Source organism: Eutrigla gurnardus (assembly GCF_963514095.1).
Source record: "Eutrigla gurnardus genome assembly, chromosome: 3".
Classification (NCBI taxonomy): Eukaryota; Metazoa; Chordata; class Actinopteri; order Perciformes; family Triglidae; genus Eutrigla; species Eutrigla gurnardus.
Window position 1 is genome coordinate 12891428 of NC_139917.1, and position 22460 is coordinate 12913887.

General features: G+C 41.6%; 2 protein-coding genes across 4 annotated transcripts in view; both read right to left on the reverse strand.

Moving 5' to 3' along the window:
• tbc1d1 (TBC1 (tre-2/USP6, BUB2, cdc16) domain family, member 1) overlaps positions 1–5053 on the reverse strand; it is a 71400-nt gene extending 66347 nt beyond the window's left edge. The window contains exons 1-2 of one of the 2 annotated variants that reach the window (XM_084004843.1): positions 4896–5053; positions 3797–4446 (exon numbers count right to left, since the gene is read on the reverse strand). In XM_084004843.1, coding sequence (XP_083860969.1) covers positions 3797–4402 — 606 coding nt within the window. In that variant the 5' untranslated portion in view covers positions 4403–4446; positions 4896–5053. The remainder of the gene's footprint in view (positions 1–3796; positions 4447–4895) is intronic. The other variant, XM_084004844.1, reaches the window with a different exon arrangement.
• A 615-nt stretch (positions 5054–5668) lies between these two features.
• On the reverse strand, positions 5669–14995 carry pgm2 (phosphoglucomutase 2). 2 transcript variants are annotated; one of them, XR_014596771.1, is made up of 14 exons: positions 14802–14995; positions 13645–13812; positions 13277–13468; positions 11859–11942; positions 11494–11687; positions 11176–11365; positions 10981–11078; positions 10382–10562; positions 9966–10059; positions 8734–8863; positions 8444–8636; positions 7154–7287; positions 6018–6772; positions 5669–5971 (listed from the first exon to the last, which is right to left on the reverse strand). XR_014596771.1 is itself a non-coding variant. In XM_084004846.1 (13 exons), the coding sequence occupies exons 1-13, from the start codon at positions 14922–14924 to the stop codon at positions 6670–6672; spliced, it is 1884 nt and encodes a 627-aa protein (XP_083860972.1). In that variant the 5' UTR covers positions 14925–14995; the 3' UTR covers positions 5669–6669. The 2 variants fall into 2 exon arrangements, 1 of the variants encoding a protein (XP_083860972.1); XM_084004846.1 differs by having other exon boundaries at positions 5669–6772.
• Positions 14996–22460: the final 7465 nt, after the last annotated feature.

The following is a 22460-nucleotide window of genomic DNA, read 5'->3' on the forward strand; positions in this document are numbered from 1 at the left end:
TACCTATAGCACTCTGATCGTAGCACTGTTGCTCTTTACTTTACTCAGATGAGGACCTAACACTTGTTCTATTTTTAGCTCTTACTTTATCGGCAATGATACGTTGTGGTTTCTTTGTTTCCTTCTTTTGACAAATGTACTTATTGTAAGTCGCTTTGGACAAAAGCGTCTGCTAAATGACCTAAATGTAAATGTAAATGTACTCTGAAAAGCCATTTTTAAACAGCAATATCTGGAAAACTATCTCACCTGTGGGCTTCAAAATGTCTACAGTGTATATCTGTTACTAATAGCCTCCAGACATGAAATATCAGGGGTGTAGCTCAATGATAACCTAGTATGGTAGGTACGTAAACTTGTCAAAATGAAGTAGCAAATTTGCATATTCTACATTCACATTCTACAAAATATGGTTTCTCTTAAGATGATTAGTTTCACAGATATTAATGCTCAAAAATGGAAGTAAACACATCTTTTACCATTTACCAAAGACTTACATGTGACTAAATGGTACTGATAAATTTAGCCTTACGAAAACATTAAAATGGATCACAGTTGTAGTTACAGAGGCAATAAGTCCTTGAATGTGAGTTAAACATGCTGAAAGCAGCTTTTAATGTCTTAAACCATGAACAAACATAGCATAATATTGAAGACTGTACATTTTGTCATCCGTTAAGTATAAACATACACAAAGATTACACAACCAAATCAAATAATAATCTTAGCATAAAGATTTTACATTCCAGTAGAAAAGTCTCCAAAGTTTCACATTGAATAACAGTTTGTCTCTATGCTCACTATGAGGGATCACACATTTTTCATCTTTTAGATCCAATTCCTTCGTCACATTCATTAATTTGGCAGTGACTTTACAAATTGTCTAATGTACATCTCTGCTCTGTTGTGCTCATCTTTTTTGATGGCATACATGTGCCCAGTTTCTGTAGAGGGAACGTCAATCCTTGCAATTCTATGCTGCAGTGGGACATTGCAAACGTCTTCTCTTCTTGGCCAGTAGAAACTCTTGGCAGGGCCATGTGGGTGCATGAACTGAACCAGTACATCTTCATCTGAAACATCTCTGATACTTCCTATCCACCATTTCTGATCATACACACAACTCACATATTGTCTCATAGTGAGCATAGAGACAAACTGTTATTAAATGGAGACTTTTTTACTGTAATGTAAAATCTTTATTATGAAATTAAGATTATTATTTGATTTGGTTGTGTTATTTATATACTTAAAGTATGACAAAAAGTACAGTCTTCAATATTATGCTGTTTGTTCATTTAAGACATTAAAAGCTGCTTTCAGCCTGTTTAACTCACATTCAAGGACTTATTGCCTCTACAACTGTGCTACATTTGAATGTTTTCGTAAGGCTAAATTTATCAGTAGCATTTAGTCACATGTAAGTCTTTGGTAAATGGTAAAGAACACAATTGAATTGCCCTCCTGTGATGTGTACTGGTAGGCTGTTAGGACATGCAGTACCAAAACCGGCCACAAAACCCCACCAATATCAGGATTTTAAAAAATCACTGCGACAAAATGAGGCAAAACACGCTCCCGATTCTTTAATATGATTTTAACAAGAATATGATCTTTCAAAATAAGTAAGTTTGGACCTGATACGTGTTGTCAGTTTTTTGGAATATGACTCTGAAGTTGGGCAAAGATGTGTTTACTTCCATTTTTGAGCCTTAATATCTGTGAAACTAATAATCTAAGAGAAACCATATTTTGTAGAATGTTTAAGCTAACACCAGAGATAGAGGCAGAAGTGATAGAAGTCTTTTATCTGTAAAAATGGGAGCTCAGTCACTCTTCAAATGTACTACTTTATTTCAACAAGCCACATTTTAAGTACCTACCATACTAGGTTATCATTGAGCTACACCCCTGATATTTCATGTCTGGAGGCTATTAGTAACAGATATACACTGTAGAAAATTTGAAGGCCACAGGTGAGATAGTTTTCCAGATATTGCTGTTTAAAAATAGCAGAGACCTAATACTTTGGATTTATCCCATGAACAAGTGTCTTTTTCCTAGAATTTTTACAGGACATTCTGAGATGGTCAGGTGGGAGGCATTTGATGAAATGACACAGAATGACCCGGCAGTTCTTCTTCTCTGCAAGATTTAAATTGTGTATTAATGATATACAGTGTCCTGCATCGTTTTTCACGACAAATGCTTGTAACAGGTATCCTGTCCATCCCACATCTCTGCATGAAAATAAATCACTGCACAGAATATATCAATACAGTCAATGAATTGCATCGGGAATATCCTGAACGTAATCCTACAGTAACTTTAAGTTCTGTACAGGCACAAATCTGTACATTTAACTTTCAGAAATTACTTTTAACTTCATGGTAGACAGAAAGGCACACATTTAATATCACAAAAGCTCATAATGTGCTTGTTATGATACAGTACAGAATACCATTTTCTCCTGCAGCTTCTGCAGCTGTATTTTTGGATGCGAGCCCATGCACACTTCCGGTTGTTTGCTCTCCATACATTTGCAATGCAAATAAATGTACCATCACCTCCCAAGTGTCAGTAAATAAGAACTTGGTGAATTAATCTTGCAAAGTACAATATTTTGTGTGCATGTTATCTGTTATTGTGTGTGTGTGTGTGTGTGTATGTGTGTGTGTGTGTGTGTGTGTGTGTGTGTGTGTGTGTGTGTGTGTGTGTATGTGTGTGTGTGTGTGTGTGTGTGTGTGTGTCCATGTGACAGAGCCCGAGCAACAGGTGGTCTGACATCATTGCATTCTTGAAAAAAGAGAGAGAACAACAAGCGCACACACAGACACACACAAACTCTGCAACAAAAACAAGCGCTGAGCCCCAGGAAGTGGTCTCCGTGGCAACGTGGTTCTACATCCTGCTTGGTTAATGTAACAGTACATGCAGTGATATATATATACACACACACACACACACGTTATATTTACAGTACATGCTGGCTGCTGCTCATATATTTGAAGCATAAGAGAGCGGGTATTTGTTATGTGAGCCCAGACTTGTGCGAGCAAGAAAAACAGTCCTAGATCAAGGTCAAACATTTTTGTATCCTCCACTGTCTCCATCTCTCTAATTTGGACATCTCTTTTAACCCTTTGGTATGTTGGGCATGACAGGCGATGGAGATACTATCAAATATCTCTGGCTTGACTCAGACGCCAGCTGCGACTTTACAGTGCAGGGGCCGCTGGCAAAGGCCGCCATGTGGAGGAGAGTTGAAAGGATTTAGAGGTCAGGAGCGTGTGAATCTGTTTGTGTTGTTCAAGTAAAGGCAGTGTACGTGGACTTCCATAATGCTGATGCTGTCACACTATACAGGAATTAACCATGTCATTCTAATCTAACATGCCAAATCTCTGTCAACATTAATACTCTGAGCCTAATGAGACTCTTCCCCTTGACTTGTGACATCATTTTTGCATTTTGTTTGAGCAGTGAAGTTGCCGTTTAGACTCCAGAAGATTTGGTCCCTTTCGCGTTGCTTTGAAGCTGTTTTCTAAGTGTAAATATAATCCTTCCTCATGTGTTTGCTTGTGCCTTGACCTCCTCTGTGTTTTTGTACTGTCGCCCTCGCTGACTGCCCACCTGTGGCTCTTTCCTTCTGTGTGTGCCTGATACAATTGTGATTATAGAGTATACCTTATCCATTACTCTTGGTAACCTTGCATACTTATGCACGTATATTTGTGGCTGAAGCCCGAGACACTAGTTTAGCATCAAACACACACACACACACACACACACTTACCTTGGTGCGGTCCTGGCACTGGAACACATAGCAGGAGCAGTTGGGTGCGTCTCTGACCAGGCAGCCAAAGCTGCTGGGCTCCTGACTGTTGTGGATTAGCTTAGTGACTCGGTGGGGACGACATTCAAACAGCACTGTGTGCGTCAGAGGGTCCCAGACAAGGCCCTCTCCCAGGACGGACACACATCGCACCCATGATGCCGACACACACAGACAGACCGTCTGATTACCGGTTACAGGGTCCGACCGTCCTCCGGACCGAGACCCGGCACCCAGACTCTTCTCTGCAGGCGGAGACGTGCTGATCTGAGCCACCACCCAGGGCAGCATGGTCATGGTGGTCAGGTGGTGGACCGGCAGAGAACCAATCAACGTCAGTCTGTATCGCACCTCCTCCTCTCCATCTTCCTCTACCTTGCCCCGCCGCGTTGCAGTCCTCTTCCACGCAGACGAGAGTTTCTGAGGACACGGCATGGAGGAGGTGAGGCGTGAAAGTGATGGACATGAGCTGTGGTTTGAAGTTATGTTAAGAGGGGGGTTCTCAGAGCTCCCTGGCCTGGAGGGTTCATCTCTTCTGGGCTTCACTTCAAAGTAGAGTCCCTCCATGGCTGCTGGGGCCGGAGACAGCTGCTGTCTGCCTGTGCGTTCACCTGCAAGACACCAGTCAAGAGGACAGAGGCATTTCAATTCAAGTGGGAACATTTGCTTTGCTCCACTTTGCCATCTGCACGGAATCACGAATCAGCCAGGTCTCATGGCAGCATAGGGTCATGTGGAGGGTACTATTAACTGACCACCTGGTGTTGTTTACGCATACCGCAACACGTGACTTGACTACTGACCTACACTTTTACTGCCTCAAGGACACGCACATAAACATGACAGATGAACTATGGCAAAACTTGGCCAGTCGTGTGTGTCAGAGAGAGAGAGAGAGAGAGAGAGAGAGAGAGAGAGAGAGAATGGAGGGGAGATCCAGCTGATCTGAATGTAAGCAAAAACATTACATTCTAACCAGTGTGATCACTGATAGACAGGTGTGTAAAAACATCCACACAAGTTAAAAAAGACGGAAGCGCGGAAGCGCCTGTTTACGTACCTCAGATTTGACCTTGCAATATAAATAAATCTCCCGACATAACTCAGCTGGGACAGTGCGGCAGCAGTGCGGGTCGGTCTGCTGCACTGGGACAGCAACGGAAGTTAGAATGAGCCTTCCGAAGAGCACAGCGCCACACGCTTCCTTTCGTCGCTTCGTGTCGTTTTACGCACGGCACAAGTTGTTTTTTACGCGCGAAGTTGCGCAGGTTCATGCGTGTTAGTGGATTTTAATGAAGGTAACAAAGTTTGTCTCCGCTGATCTCACGCAGATAGTCTCACCTTCACAGGAGTCTTGTCCGACGCGTAAAGCGCAACGTTGTGGTGCATTTCAGAGCAGCTACATACGTAGAGGAAGAGAGGCTTCGCGCAGCCCCGTCGGTCTCTGGTTTGAGTTAAATATAGCAGCCAGGGCAGAGCCCTGATGGAGCATGACAAGTGCGTGCTGCATGCATGTGTGATATTTTAGTCAAAAATAAGATATTACTGAATTTCAGTAGAAAATATTTGATTGAAGTCAAATGATCTGCCAGTGAAGCAAGATCATTTTACTTAATTATCTTTTACTTAAGATAATTTTACGAATTTTACAAAAACTCGCCACTCCCCGACGGCATTGCACGGCTTCTTACATAGACAATGAATGGGAACATTCCCCTCCGGGTATGACCTCAGACAGTACGCCGTTTAGTTTCCCGGTGTGTCCGGGACTTCCTCATGTACAAAGCAGTAATAGTGTTTATTACTACCATGAATGATGAAACATTATCGCTGTAAATGCAGCGGGTGCTGGTCGGAGTTCTCTCGTCTCGCACACAGTTTTATTGCGTCAAATTGAATTTTCAGCACAGCATTTGGGCACACGAGGAAAGGTGAGCTGCTCATTGTGCACACATTTCTTCACATCATCTATAACCTGGGAAGCAAAAATGTCATCCATGTAGATTTGATGTTGTGGTGTCAAGAGTCCCTTTGATTGTTAACGTCGCTCAGCAAAGTCCAGACTCTTCTCTGTTCTGGTCCTCAGTGGTGGAACGAACTCCCGACTAATGTCAGGACAGCAGAGTCATTTGCCATCTTCCGAAAAAGGCTCAAGACTCACCTGTTCAGACTTCACCTCGACTCTACATAGCATGACCCACTAACACCCCCAAATAAAAAGTCTTACCTATAGCACTTTGATCATAGCACTGTTGTTCTTAAGGTATGTTTGCTGAACAGCTACTACTTTACTCAGACGGACCTAACACTTGTTTCTATTTTTAGCTCTTACTTTATTGGCAATATGTTTTAGTTTCTTTCTTTCTTTTGACAAATGTACTTTTATTGTAAGTCGCTTTGGACAAAAGCGTCTGCTTAATGCCCTAAATGTAAATGTAAATTTGAAAATGAACATACAGTATCTCCACTTGGTGGTGCTTGAAGATTTAAGGCTTGGTCTTTTTACAAACTAGCAACTTTGCAATGACACTCTAACAACTTAAGAATATACTCAACTGTAACTTTCAATGTCATGTCTTACCCTCATTAAAGATATTACACATTCAAAGTTTACAATATAGCTGTTCTCATTCATACACTTGTGGAATGCACCATTGTGACGGCTGAAAAAACTCAAAGCAGAGGTCAGAGGTTGCCATTAACCCTGCAGATAATTGAAATAATCAGGAGGTATAACATCTGGTGTTAACCAAGAGTCCCTTCATTGTGTGAAATTCTGGTCGAAGGTATTAAAGTCACAGCTGGTCCTGCATGTGAGCGTATGTCTGTCGGTGCTACTCCGGTTTGGGCTGCAGCTTGTTCTTCTCTGGCTCGAAGAAGTTCGCAACAATGGCATCCACCAGGTCATCCAGCTCCTTCTTCAGGTGCTTCACGTCACTGTTTGAAAACACACAAAGAGTCGGAAATGATGACAATGAGGTGAATGTGTTGAGATAAGTTGGGGGGGATTAAGGCATTTAGAGCTAAAACATTTAGCCCATCCATATGGCAGCTATTTCATTAATCTGTAAATTGTTCAAGAAAGAAAATGGAACAATTCTTTTTTTTAGCTTCACCAACTTTAGGTTTTGCTGCTCTCCCATCGTTGCACATTTAATAGCTTTGAGTATAACGGGAAAATACATCCAAATCCATCAACTTGGGATGGCTTATTGATTAGCTTGCTATTTTCTGAAATTTTAAAGTATAAATGATGAATAAATCATCAAAATAATCATTAGCCCTCAAGACACCTGTGACTTCCTCTATGGTGACTACCTGTTGCCAGGTGCAGCACAGAGCTCAGTATAGTATTTGATTTTTGGCTCAGTGCCACTGGTCCTCATGGTGGCCACACCCCCGTTGGTGAAGGTAAAGGTGATCATCTGACTGGACCTGGAGGTGGGAAGGACCTGGGACACAAGAGGAAGGATTGGAGGATAAGAAAACGCAACATCCAAAAGGAACCTGTGTTTGGGAGGATGGCTAAAGGGAAACCGTCCATATAAATTCATACATACACACACACATATGCACATGCATACATAGTTACAGTAGGGGTGCAACAGATCATAAAACCTCACAGTTCAGATTGTATCACGGTTGAGAGTTGGGTATCGAATAAGAAAAATAAAAGGGGAGAAAATATACATTTTGCTCTGATCACGTTCTTTTCAGCTGCCGATCGTTGAACCATGTTGGCCGATACATTTTTGTTGTGGTCCCCTTATAGCAGTTATTTTTCCCCCATTGTCCCGAAAAAGAATCAAACCGCCCCAAAGTCAGAGTAAAGACTCAAAATGCATTCCTCGGCGCTAGTATTTTTAATGATGTATTATAAGCTGCTTAGAGCTAGTGGTAGAAAGTTGAACAGGGGGAGATAATAAATCATTTTCACATTAGTCTAGATAACAGGAAATGAAAGCTCAGGATCAACACCCGGAGGAAGGAAGTCAGACTTTACTCCTCCCCTTCCGCTTTCTGTGTTTCTGTTTTCAAACTCCCGACGATCAAATTATGTTTTTCTTTTGTTTTAATAAACGTCTCGTCACACAGTCGACATACGTTTTTTCAGGTTTGATGTGGAGTTTTCTTTTGCAGGGAATCAGCCATTTTAATGACGGGGCTCGACGTTCTATCAAAACAAGTTACCTCCCACTATTTTGCTACAGCACCACAGCGGCTTCCAAAGCTTAGCACTGCCAAAGACCATTGTGATTGGTTGAAAGAAATACAAACGAGTCAGTTCCCCCCCCCCCCCCCGATCCTAGAGATATACAGCGATATACTGTCGCCAGACCCTTCTACTGTGGAGAAGGGGCAACGGCAAACTAGAAAATAGATGCTTATGTTATTTTCATTTAACTTGGTAAAACCAAATGAAATCAAATATCTCTTGAGATCAAATCTTGTTTATGATTTTTCATAGATATTTCTTGAAACAGCTGTATCTCTTGGCACACAACATAACATTCTTGTTGTAAATATACCTTTGGCAAAATCTGCTGGTTACAGCAAGTGTTTGTCCTGCTCTGAGTGGATGTACTGTACATGTGTACACCAACTTACAGCCTTGTTACTGGGCTGGTTGCTGTCATAGCCGGTGGTCAGGTCTCGAACAGCAGAGATGGAGAAGCGACCGCATTCAGTGGGGTACGAGTCCTTCTGGCCGCCGTGGTTGCGCAGGCGCTCAAACAAGCTGCGGATCACGTCCTGGTCATGGCAGATGAAATAGGAGTTCTTACTGATGTGGTAGCCGTACCTGACGATGAGGAGCAGAGAGATGGAGTTCAAATCTGTATTGTACGAGTCATACAAATCAAATGATGTGCAGACTGTATGTAATGTGTGTGCATTACTCTTCATAGATGGCAGTGACTTGTTGAGACAGGCTTGAGCTCTTTGTGGCCAGATAGGAAATCATCTCTCCTGCTATGGCTGCAGCACTCACTCCATCCTTGTCCAGTACAGAAGGACTACACATGTACCCTGCAACACACACACACACACACACACACACACACACACACACACTTTAAATTCATCCCAGTATGCGTAAACTTGCTTCTGTTATTAACAGTGCGTGCAGAGGCATGCGATTCTAATTACAGCCTCATAATCGTGTTATATTGGAATGCTCTAACGTAAGGAATGTGGCATGCTTGTGTTGAGTGACCATCCTTCATATTAACCCAACATGACCTTCGACCCAATGCGTGGTGTTTGGCTGCTAACTAACTTAAGTCCAACGTCCTCAGCTGACACGTCTGATATTAACAGTTCAACTGGAGTTAGAACTGAGTGTAAATGTTTTTCTTCCAACCGTGGTTCCTGCTTGAAACTGCTTCACATTATCCTGGGGAACTGGGTCATGATTTCTGGAAAGAGACACTGCTGTTGGGTTAAAAAAAAAATTGTTTTAAAAGCAGAGTGTCATATAGTTCAGCTATATTGGAGAGATGGCAGATATCCCTACAGCCGATATCCAAAACTAGGTGAATCACACCAAAACAATCTATATTGATAAATAGTACTACAGATAACTGTGGAAATATGCATTTTTAATTTTGGAGTGAACTGTCCCTTTAAGAAAATATACCATTCTACCATAGACTGGAAATAAGAAGTGGATGTAGTCCAAGTAGAAGTTGGGTCATTTTCTCATTTACTTTACTTAAAATCAGACATCTTTTTGTAACCAGAGGAGTCGCCACCTGATGGCCGGTAGAAAGAATGCAAGTTTAAGTCACTTAAGCATGGCGTCACACGTGTTTTATGCATTTACCTCTATGCATACTATTCTTTGCCAGTTCCTATTATTAAGAAAGCCCTCAACCCAGTGTATATCTTGTGAGTCAGCCGTCAACTGATCCAAGATAACTTTAAAGCAGATGAAGACATTTAGGCAGATCAAATTAACTTACCCTGTGACGATGTGGAGATCGTTACAAGAGCAAACTCTTGTAATGCCATGCCACCGATAATTAATCAGAACCTATTTCCTACGACTATACCTGTGGACAACATCTGTGTCTGTCTGTCTGTCTGTCTGTGTGTGTGTGTGTGTGTGTGTGTGTGTGTGTGCACATACCTATGGCCTCCTCAAAGGCAAACAGAACAGTCTTCCCCTGGTCCAAAAGGTCTCTGGCTCTGTTTCCCATCCACTTGAACCCTGTTAGTGTTTCCTGTACAAACAGTGGTGACAGTAACCGTCAAGCGTGGTTTCAACTATTAATTCAATTGCAACATTTGCAACAGTGAAGTCTAATAGAATGGATTCAACTTAATTAACATTAACATTCATTGGCCACATTTCTCCCTTAAATTAGCTTTGCTGTAAGCGCAGGAAGTGCAGCAACTTGTGGATGCCGGAGGACAAACCAATCAGATCTGTTTAGCTGTGATCTTAAAAAGAAATGAAGTGACGTTTGGTTTCTGCTCTATATTTGGCTGCCTCCACGTTTCACAGTGGTAACAAATGACAGCCTTGAACTTGATGAGCTTTACCTCAAAGTGGAAGCCTTCCTTGAGAGCAATGGCCCGCAGTATCTTGGATGAGACGGTGCTCGACAGCATGTAGAGGTTTTTCACAGCAGCGGCGTCAGAGTTTTGCCGTTTCCAGCAGCGGAACATCCACCAGCCAAGCAACGCTCCCAATTCATTACCAGTGAACACTCGCCACTGTCCACTGCCACAGAGAGAGACAGACATAGAGGTTATGGAAACAAAGAACCTTTTGTACAGCGAGGATGCGTTATTCAAAGCATTTCTTCAGGATTGGTTCTGTAAATTTGAGGGTTTTATTGTTGTGATAAGGAGTTCACAAACTGCAGTTACACAAAAATTACATATCACAGGTTTTTAAGGATGATTGTAATATATTTGGACTCAACATATTTTAAAGTTGGCGGTTTCTGGCAAAGAATGAATAACATTTCAATAAAAAGGTGTTTTCTCTCTTTTCTTTATTTTAAAGTAGAAATCCGGTCACCTGCCTGGCAGCCCTCCAGACCCGCTCCAAGAACAAATGAGCTCATGTTGTGATAAAATGTTTGAGGGTGGAATAAGCGTCAAAACCCAATCACTGTATACAAGCGAACACAGACCTCTCCTGCTTCTCAGCAGCGGCCAGTCGATCAGCATCGGGGTCGTTGGCCAACACAACAGTGGCGCCCTCCCTCTCTGCCAGTGCAAATGACAGTGTCTGCAAAACATACTCACATTACACCTTCAACCAAAACCTACCCCCGATGTATGTATATATATGAATGACTGCATGTGATGTGGATGTAAGGTCATACCAAGACTCCCTCTCCCTCTTCAGGATTAGGATACTTGACGGTGGGGAATTCAGGGTCTGGGTCTTTCTGTTCCTCTACAGCGTACGGAGGGTGAAGGTCAAAGGCCTTGAAAGCTGACTGAACAAATGTGTGGCCAACGCCGTGCACTGATGTATGCACAATCTTCACTTCTGAACTCTTGTTTATGTCCCTGTGAAGAGAAAGATAGAGGTAAGCACCGACACACATGGCCTACTAGTCTAGTCTAGTAGATCTACATCATGCCTCTGGTAGTTTAAGTGGTGTATTCTACTCAGCAGGTAGTTATTTATGGATCACCTGTGATAGCAGTGTTTCTGGATTGCTTTGAAGTATTGTGTGTGGATGTCCTGATAGGGATCTTTGACCAGGGGGCTCTTCAGGGCCTCCTCTGCACTCCAGGACTCAGGCCAGGGCTCCAGGTTCTCCTCTATGGCCTTAGCGATGCCTTTGTCATGAGGAGACACAATCTGGGCTCCGTTCTCCCAGTACACCTGAGACATAGACAAAGCAGCACGAGGACGGATATGACAGCAGTCTGAAGGAATGAGGGCTGTAACTAACTATTACTTTCAATATCCAGAAATCTGAAAATGATGCTTCATTTAACTATATTTGTATTGATGTAATGTTTTTATAGGAAGCAAGGAAGACAAATGTGTTACCTTGTAGCCATTGTCCTGTTTGGGGTTGTGAGACGCCGTCACCATGATGCCAGCACACAGACCCAGGTGTGAAACTGTGAAAGGCTGCAGGGAGCAGGAGAGAAACATGTCACCTTTCCAGCACATTAGACCATATATAATATACAGTACAGTGCAAGGTTAGAAAAAAATACAAAGAATTGTTGACAAATGTTTAGAAAACTCCTTGAGGAACAGTATTATAGCTATCGTTTCAGTTGAATGTGTTTTTGCCACAAACTACCTTGAAATGGAGGTTAGTGTGGCATATATATATTTTCCTATACTTCTTTTCACCTTCTGTTAGCGGAAGCATAAACCAGCCTTTTTAGTTACCATAAACTGGTGAATACCTTCTTGCAGCAGGACATGAGTGGGGAACTAAAATAAAATCTGGTCAGTCTTACTCAGCATCCTGGCGATTGCACAACCAAAATGAGCAATGAAAGTGATGAAAGAGGCCAGCAGTAATCCTAAATGGCCTCAGAATGGATTTTTCAGTTTGTGGCTGTGGCTCACGCCAGGTTCAAAATGGCCAGAAAAAAACGGCACGCATTCATTCCTAAAAAGTTGTGTCCCCACTGTCGTGGAAACTACTTTTACGTGGATGTGTGACTAAGTACCTGGTGTCAAGATCAAATCTTTGTAAAAAATATTAGAGCCGAGTTTGTAGCTTGGAAAATTAATTCATAACATTATTGTATTAATTATGTTCAAACCCGGCAGATAGATTAGGCTACACAAATATTATAAGTATTATATTATTTGTAGAATTAAATTGGTACAGACTTACAAACATTTCCAATAACTCAAGAGCATATCAAAGTCGAAAATTCAAAATGTACTGAGAAAAAGAGAAATATAAATATAATCCACAACGCATTTTATCGAATTGAATATTCAGCTTCAGTCTGTATTTGTTGGCGTTTAGACGTTCAAAAACAACATTTCCACTGTGGTAAAAAAAAAAACATCTCAAAGTGAGGCACGTACCTGTTTTAACGGAGCAGTCTATCACCATATATTACATTTATATAACCACAATAACACAAAATCTCTCTCTCTTTAGCATGATGGCATCATAAAATATGAGACATTTGATGCTTCATTAAATGATACAGCCCTAAAGAATACCCGATGTGGTCCATGTGTACAGACTAAGACGTGTGAACGGTCAAGGTTTTAAACTGAGGGTAACCCGGTGAATCCTACAAGCGTTATGCAACTTACGACATACAAAGTGTGAATTTGCACTTTAGCTTCTATCACCTGCTTCACCATTCAACTGATCAGACTTAAGAATGTAGTTTCTGTCACAAATTTGCCCAACAAATGTGATATTAAGCCTGTTTAAAATGTAATTGTAAGGAATAAAAGGACACAGAAGTTAAAGTGATTACCACAAACGGAGTTGGGGTTATGTCAGAGAAGAGGTGGACTGGCACGCCTCGGCCGACGAACACAGCTGCGGCCAGGCTGGCGAAGCGCTTGCTGCTGCCCCCACTGGGAGGGTGGGCCCGGGCGTCGTAGCCAATGACCACCCCTCGGTCCTTTAAGTTATCAAAACTCTCCTCCAAGTAGTGACAGAAACCCTGTCAGGGTGAAAAGATTTAAGGAAATAAAAGGAAATAGTGTTTAACATGAGGTGTAGGACATTTAACGGTAGTTACAGGAAGTCGATCTACATAGGGATCCTACTGCTGTCTATCAGTAATGTTGCATGTGACTTTGTGCTTAACACGAGGTAGTTTATGATCTAATAACGCACCTGTGTGGTCTGGATGATAGTGAGGTCATTCATACAGGAGGTGCCAGGGCCCATGGCTGCTCTCAGACCTGCCGTACCAAACTCCATCCTGGAGGAGAAGCATTTCTTTAGAGCCTCCACACCTCCCTCTCTCACCAGGTCCTGGACCATGGACAGGGTTTTGGGGTTCTGGGGGAGAAAAAAAACACACCCTCATTGTTATACACAGGAATAAAGTCAACATTTAGATACATTTATTAAAAAAATGTAATGTGGAGTTTACAACTGGAAATCATGTAAGCAAAGGCAACATGATTTTTTTTTTTTTTTTAACGTTTACGTCACTTCTTAGTGGTTCTAGTTTTTTGTCTGTTATTAAGTGACGTTTTAGCTGTTTGACATTTTAAAATGACTTAATGACTACAGCAAGTGGGTCCATGAGGCTTCCTTTTCAGATAAGCCACTGAGAAAACCATCCTAATGCAATTATGTGAAGACTAATGAACAGGGTCCCTTTTCCAATGTGACCTGATTAGTGGCATCCCATGTCTCTTTAGGACCATGAATGACTTGTTGGTCAGGTGGCCGGATGCATGTTAGTCTGCTTACAGGGCGATAAATTACAAATGATCAGTAGTATGTCAGTCTATATGGAGGACGTCCATCGTCCTTTAGATGGATGGCAGAGGAAATGTGGAGGCGTGTGAAGCTTTTATGTGTGTTTAATGTAAATACAAGACAAACCGCTCGCCCTTTAATGCTTTATTTTACAGGCTACAGCCAAATAGCACCCTGGAGAGAACAATAATATTTGGTATTAATCATGAGCTAAGAAGGTCACCAGACTTGAAGAACTGCTCCCTTTCAAAACAAGCAAATATTCATTATGAGTGTATTCATCTGAGACTCGCCTGGAGAGAAATCTCACATTTTGCATGTTCGAGTGAACAGACTTTCCTGGTCACACTAGAAATTAATTGGCATTAGTTATTGGCGACGAATTCCCAAATGTATTTGTAGCTCTAGAAAAGACATTATAGTTTGCATAAAGTACCCTTCCTACGTTATGACACTGTCATAATGAGGGGAAGCTGTTGACCCAACACTGACTCACTTCCACATCGCCAGGTAACAAACTGCCGCGGCGCAGTAAGCTAGCTCGCTAGCTGTCCGCCTACCTTGTCGTAGAGCAGCCACAGCCTGACAGCCTGGTCCAGCTCCGGGTCCCCCGCGGCGGACGAGTCCTTCTCCATGTCCCTTCTCTGAAGTGAAGACGCTGCCGGCTCGGTAACGGTGGTCATGCGAGGAGACTTCGCACACTGACACGTCTGAGTCACAACACACGAGAGGAAATGCAGCTGTAGTTGTGACCGCTTGGCTGTCCGTGGGGCGGGGCGACGTAACGCGTCACCAGCTGCTCAGCTTGTTGCCTTCACGGGTTGCCGTAAATGTGTTAAGTTGAATAAGAAGAGTTTCAACAAGTGGAAGTATAGCCAAAGGTTTATTAACGTCTAGTAGCGATGGAAGCGTGCATGCAGCGACGCGCCTGCTATGTCCTTGTTGTAATTGTATTATGTAGGTCTACTCTGTGTCCCGAGAGAGCGATCCCTCCCCAGTTGGCCTCCTTTCCCCCCCGTCAGGGGCGTCAATTGGGTATGCCAAGGTATGGCAGCTGCCACACCTTGGCTCCAGGGGAAAATGTAAATATTCGTTTTTTTTTCATACATTTATGGAATTACTCTGTGTCAATTTGTATTGATTAATCTATTATTTAATACATATAAATTAACTACAAGTGAAAATCAGAACAACACAATCGATTTCTCTAGATATTATCTTTCCCAACACTTGTATCCCCCCTCCATATCTTGAAATGTGGTATCTCCCAGCCCCCCCTGACGAGACGACGGAGGTCAGAGCTGGGTCATTATTGTTATTGCGTTTTTGTTTTGCTAATTAACTAACATGAAAAGGAAGCAGATAACTTTAGAATCTTTTTTATCAAAAAAAAGGCAGGTGATGGGTCCAATGTTTCCCCAGCAGGGGAGGGAGGAGGACCAGGTAGTGAAGGCGGGATTCAGGCTGTTAACGAGGCTGTTAGCCACTCAGCACCCTCTTCTCCCTCCCTCCCTCTCCTCTTTGCATTTGGACTTTAACAGTTTTAAGTTGACCTGGTATGTTCACGTGATATTGTTGCAATTAAATAGTGAATGAAGTGAACAGAATGAGTGAAATTGTGTTTGTCAGAAAGGCTATTACTGCTCTCTAACCCTGCCGCTGGATGCGTAATGGCGCATTTGACTGAATTGATTGATTAACGTGCAAAGTTAAGTGTTTGTGTCCATAGTTATGTTAGCGGAATGTGAGTGAGACTGCATTTGAAAAAGTTCCAATTTTCCTAACCACACAGATAAGCTACATAGCAGACTTGTCACTTTTGTTATGATGCTGGGCATGTATATTGATTGATACTGTAGTGTAGAAGAAAACTCTTCAGGTCCAATTCTGTGGCTGGTTCAAATGAGGTTTAATCACTGACAGTGGAGAAAAGAAATTCACAGTGTATCCATGAAGATCCCGTCTGTCGAATGGCCTGGCCGAGGTGGATTTATACAGAACATTCGGGGGAACAAAAGGGAAGGCGTCATGAGTGGATTTGCACTGAATCAACACATGTCTCTCTGCAGAGGAAGAGACATCTGTGGATGTCTACAAGGTGTGACCGTTCTCGGGACAGCTAGACGATGTCACTACAGGGGTCACTCATCGGGCCTTGATCAATGTATGTGAGACAAATGTTACGGAGACAGTCCAGGAACAGGGAAAGATCAAAGAGTCCTTTCATCAAGACGGCAAGGGTTAACACAATAGAAAAACAGCTCAGCAGGACATTTGATGTTCCGAGAGAAAGGAACATTATATGAGATACAAATAAGAATTGTAAGGTAACACATTTTCTTCTACAGTAGTTAAGTCATGTGACTAGTAACCTTGCCATAGCTTTGGCTGAATTGACGCCACTGGCAGGGTGGTAGATAATTACGCTCTGCTCAAGAGGAAAACATCTATTTCAAACATCTATATGCATCTATTCTGAATGGAGTTGTACACTTAGTGTTATCATGTGATCTTATGAATAAACATGTAAACCTGAGACTTGATGTTTAAAAATCTACTATATCCATCTGTTAAGAGATTTCTGTGTTGTTAATCCTGTGGTACCTAAAGGTTCTCTGTCAGTTTGAGATTTGGAATCACATCTTAATTCTTTTTTGTTACCGTAGTGTTTTTAAATAAAGAAAAGAGTAAAATAAAAAAATAAATAAAAATCAGAAAATAATATAAAAGACAATCAATAACTTATATTAATATAACAATATCTACAAACATCAGCTTATTCATGGAATAAAGACAATGAAAACAGTTGCATTTTATGGTATTTGTGTGAAATTTAGCGTGAAACTCCACATTCATTCATTTATTCCATAAATGTACCTTTAACTGAACTATTTTGTATTACATTGATCCTCACGTATCTTTTAACATGCAAATTCCTCTCAGATCGTAATAGCTTAATAGCTTAGTAACCTCTGGATACTTTCAGGTCATTTCAAAATACATTTTCTACACATGATTTGAGCCGTTTCCAGGTTGACAAATCTCTACATTTTAATATTTAATATAAAATAATATAATATAAAATAATTTGATCTACTCATTCTTCCTGTACTGTCTATATAAAAGCAATATACGTTGGTAGTTTTGAAACATATTTCTGAAATAAATGTAGCCTACTGCGTTTAGCGGTGAAAGGAAATATTTTGTAACCAAGAATCGTTACATGGCCCTACGTTACTGCTATAGTTTATTCTATATAATAAAGCACATACATGTGAAATTGTGAGTCTCGCATTGGTGCGAGCGTACATGTTTCTAGGCAACACTGGAGCATACCACAAGTCTTCGTTCAGGTCAAGCTAACACCGACGGTTGGCACACTTTCTTTGCTCTTTGCGCACAAGTGCCAGTAAGCCAGTACCAGTGCCGACGCAACGAAACCTTTGCTTCATGACCAAACAACGGCGATGCAGCGTAAAATCCAACTTTTGGGTGAGTTTCTTCACCTGACGCGTTGGTTTCAGTTCATGCTAAAGGCGCTAGCTTGTGCCCATTTTTAGGCTACCACGTAACTAGCCACTGTAGACTTGTAACTAGAAACGGCAGTTAGCTGTCTTGTTTAGTAAATATGAGACGTATTATTCTATGTATTAAATGTGTCCACCAGAGGACGACAGGACTGCACAGAATGAATGTTCTCAGTCCAGCATGATAAAAAACAGAGAGACCATCCGGCAGTTGAGGCAGGAGAACGAGGCGCTCCGCAGTAACGTTGCAGAAGTTAATGCTCTAAGTCCCCTGAAATAGAGGCAACGTCCTCATTTCTGTTGTTTCTTTTCTGTGTTAACTTATCTCAAACAAAGCAACAGACAAACTGACTTTCTTTGCAGTAATAATCTTGCATTGTCTTGACTTCCAGTTTCATGAAAATATCATCAAAGCGGCCTTTCACAACAGAGGGGCGGAGAAACATGCCTACCAGAACATGTCAGGGAAGGTGAGAGGAAGGAGCATAAATACTGTACGATATAAAAGTTTCATAACAGCATTATAGTTATTTTTTTCTTATTCTCATAAGATTTTCGCCACAGGTTTCCCCACTGTTTACATCCAGCTATTGCTGATAGCTATATAACAACACAATTTCACCAATTTCAATAGTAAATTTACCTATTCAATTGATTGAAAATAGTTTTGCATAAAAAATGTCATATTACATAGAGAATGATCAGGTTATTATCAGGTATAAGAACAGTCAAAATACTTTGGGAAAAGATGGGAATTCCATTTGACCAAGCATTCTTGGGTATTCGATATTTGTTATCTGACATATACTAATAAATAAACAGCTTTTTATAAAGGACATAATAAGCAACTCATTTGCTATTACTTGTCATGCCGGCGACGCATCTCAGCTTGCAAATGATGTATAATATGGATACGCATTCAAAAAAAGATAAAATAATATGCGATTAAACGGAATGAATGCAAAACTAGTGCAAAACGGCGGGCCGTGGCCACGCAACAGGTTGCAAAACAATTAAAGATAAAAAATGTTCCCAGTAGATAAAAAATGAAATTGCCTTTAGACAGAAGCCACGGCGACGTTTGTCAACACTTGATTGGTCAGTGAAAGATGCCTCCGAAAATAAGCCAATAAACATTCGCGCTGACAAGAAAGAAGGCGGGACTTTCTGCCATATAAAAATGAGCGTTGAGCCCGCCAACGTCATTCGCAAACTGGAAAACATGAGTTAGCTTGTTAACGTACAAGTGGGCCAATGCGGCAATTACGTTGGCGTTAAGGTCAGTAAAATTCTCTTCGCCTTTTTATTTATTAATGGACTCGTTTAATTCCGAAACACCGAGTTTCTTGTCCGGACCGGCGTTTAGTTCCCGTACGTGCCACAGAACCCCAGGAACCACACCCATGAATATCAATGCGCCCCTTTGTGAACGTTCACATTTGAACGACTTCTCTTTCGGCTAGTCTTGCCTAAATGCAGCTGTGCCCCATTTAGGCAAGCTGTACGTGTTCCTATCTTGAACAATATGCAGCTATTATACTGAAATGTACACAATCAGTGCATGAGCTGGTATGGTGTGCTGTATTTGAGCATTAATGCTAAAATTAAGTCTTTTTTTTGTACTGGAGTCTACAACACCTTCCCCCAAAAAACCATACAGATGTTGATAATTAGTTTGACGTGTCTTAATGGACCCAGATATGGAGTACATGCCAGTCTGCTCTAATCTGGATACTACATATACTTAGTTTTAGATATAATGACATTTCCCCTGTCAAAATTGTCGTCTAGTTAGAATGTCAATAGAGAAACACATTATTGCCAGTATAAATCGTATTTCTAGATATCTAAAATGTTATTTCTTCCAGTCAAAGTTCAGTTTGAAGATATCCTTAAAATGTTAAAGTGGCCGTTTTAACATTTAATAGCTAGTGTGTGCCACGAACAAAAGGCCATTGGCTTCCGTTGTAGTTGGGTGGAGGCTGGCTGGTCTGCATGGAGAGAAACCTGAACGTCCTTTTTCCTATTTGGGTAAACTGGACCTTTGAAAATGCTGCCAGACTTTCTGTCTTTCACCACATTGGAGCAGTAAAGTATTAATGGAGGCACTACCTCTCACAGTATATTGCTGTAATCCTTACTGTGAAAGTCATGCAAAATGTATCCAATAATTTATTGTGAATTCACAGCGTAAAATTTTGCAGTGTACTTGTCATGCCGGCGACACATCTCAGGTTTTCAAATGATGTATAATATGACGGATACTCATTCAAAATAATATGCGATTAAACGGAATGAATGCGAAACTAGTGCAAAACGGCCCGCGGGCCACGCAACAGGGTGCAAAACAATTGAAGAGAAAAAATGTTCCCAGTAGATAAAAAATGAAATTGCGCTTTGGCAGAACCCCCCAAAAAAGCCACGGCGACGTTTGTCAACACTTGATTGGTCAGTGAAAGATGCCTCCGAAAATAAGCCAATAAACATTCGAGCTGACAAGAAAGAAGGTGGGACCTTCTGTCATATAAAAATGAGCGTCGAGACCGAGTCGAGTACACACAGAGACAGGCAACGCCATTATTGGACCTAAGATGAGGGAGATTGTGAACGTTCAAGTCGGCCAGTGCGTCAACGTCCGCCAACGTCATTCAAGCTGGAAAAAAATGAGGGAGCTAGTGACTCTGCAAGTTGGCCAATGCGGCAATTCCATCGGAGCTAAGGTCAGTAAAATTCTCTTAGCATTTTTATTTATTAATGGACTCGTTTAATTCCGAAACACCGAGTTTCTTCTCTCCGGACCGGCGCTTAGTTCCCGTACGTGCCACAGAACCCCAGGAACCACACCCATGAATATCAATGCACCCCTTTGTGAACGTTCACATTTGAACGACTTCTCTTTCGGCTAGTCTTCAATCCGGTCATGTGTCGTAATTAAATACGAATAAAAACGTTGTATGTATTTCTTCATTAACGTCTATCCTTTTGTTGTAGCAATGTAAAATATGAAACTGTTAACGGATTTAGCTTGATAACCGTTGTTCGTCCGGTAACGTTGCAGAGAAGAGAAGTGAGCATTTTCGGTGGAAGGAAAACGGGTTCATTACTATTTTTCACGTTATATGACAGTAATGAGATGAAACACCGTGTTTAGACCGGTAAATGGGCCGGTTTGTAAGGGTTGTCAGTTGGGGCCTACCCGCTTGGCGGTTAGCGAGACGTTTCAAATCGTAACCCGTGACCTCTAGCCAATAGGGGGCCAGGCCGCGTGCGCGGAAGCAGCACGGCGGGAATATGCTTTAACTTATAGTGTTGTCCGTTAAAGTGCGTTCTCTCCACAAACTGCCATATTCTCTTACTTTAACTCAGTGACGGCGTGCGGGGGGGGCAAGCAGGGTCTCAAGACCCTCCTGTCAAAGGCTGCGCCCCCCCTTTTGCCCCCCCTCCCCTCGAAATATTTATGGATTAAAAACTATAACAAATATAGAACAAATCAAGACACTAAGACATTAACAATCAATCATCTGAAGAAATATTGTTTATAACGTTCCTATGGTGATTGGGTTTTTTTTTTTTTCCCTGTGTCGTGCGCACGCAGACGGCAGGCTGAATTTGACGTTCACATTAGCGGTGGTTGATGCATAGCGGCTAGTTAGCGATTGTGTCAACAGAGCGAAATGTGTTATTGTGCTATTTGTGATAGCCAAAAAGCAAATAAGAGTGGACGATTGTGGTGGTGATTTACTGACGCAGTTTCTTTTTTTTTGCACTAGTTTCTTTTTTTTCTAGGTCATCAGATGTTTTTTTTTCTAGGTCATCAGATGGTGAGGCTAACTATCCTGTTCAGTGTCAGGCTATGAGTGAGGAGAAATAGTTTAGGTCGGTGACGACATATAATGCCCCACAATGTTCCACTGTAAATTGGTTGGATGTGAGCATGTGTATGAGAATGTGTATAACTTTGTTCAGCAAACAGCATACTAACGCCCCCTATTATTACTACCAGTGTGGGGTGCCTGACTGCTACAGAAAACACACAGGACTGCTAATTCATATGTTTAGGCAGCATAGGTCCTACCTGCAGGCTGCTGGGCCTATACCACCTGACCCATCAGCTCTACCACCTGACCCATCAGCTCTACCCCCTGACACATCCTTGAAATGTAAAGATTTTTTATTCAAATATTTAAAATGTAAAATGAGTGATTACATTAGACGCCATTTATGACCCTTTATGATTTACTACCTCTGACAATGAACAATATTTATCCTTTAATGTTAAATCCATGCTATTGTGTTACTATGTTACAGCCATGTGCCACTGCTGTGGACATTAGTACTCCAGAACGCCCCAGCACCTCCTGCTTGATCATTCAAGGTAACGTTACTTGGATCTAGTATCGACATTTCTAACTCAGTATTTTGTTTTGATTCTAGAAATCTACATCACCACAATAAATAATAATAATGATAACAAATTACATTTGTATAGCCCTTTGTATCTGAAGCAGATCTCAAAGTGCTCATAACACATGATGTTGTATCTATTCATTTTCAGGTGACATGATGAAGCCCTCTGGATGGCTGATATCCATCGAGGGACATGTCGTGATGGGCCCACACCTTTTGTTTTTACACGGAGTAGCTGCTTTCTTCAGCAGCTATTAAGTCTTCAACCTCGAGTATCCTGCTGCT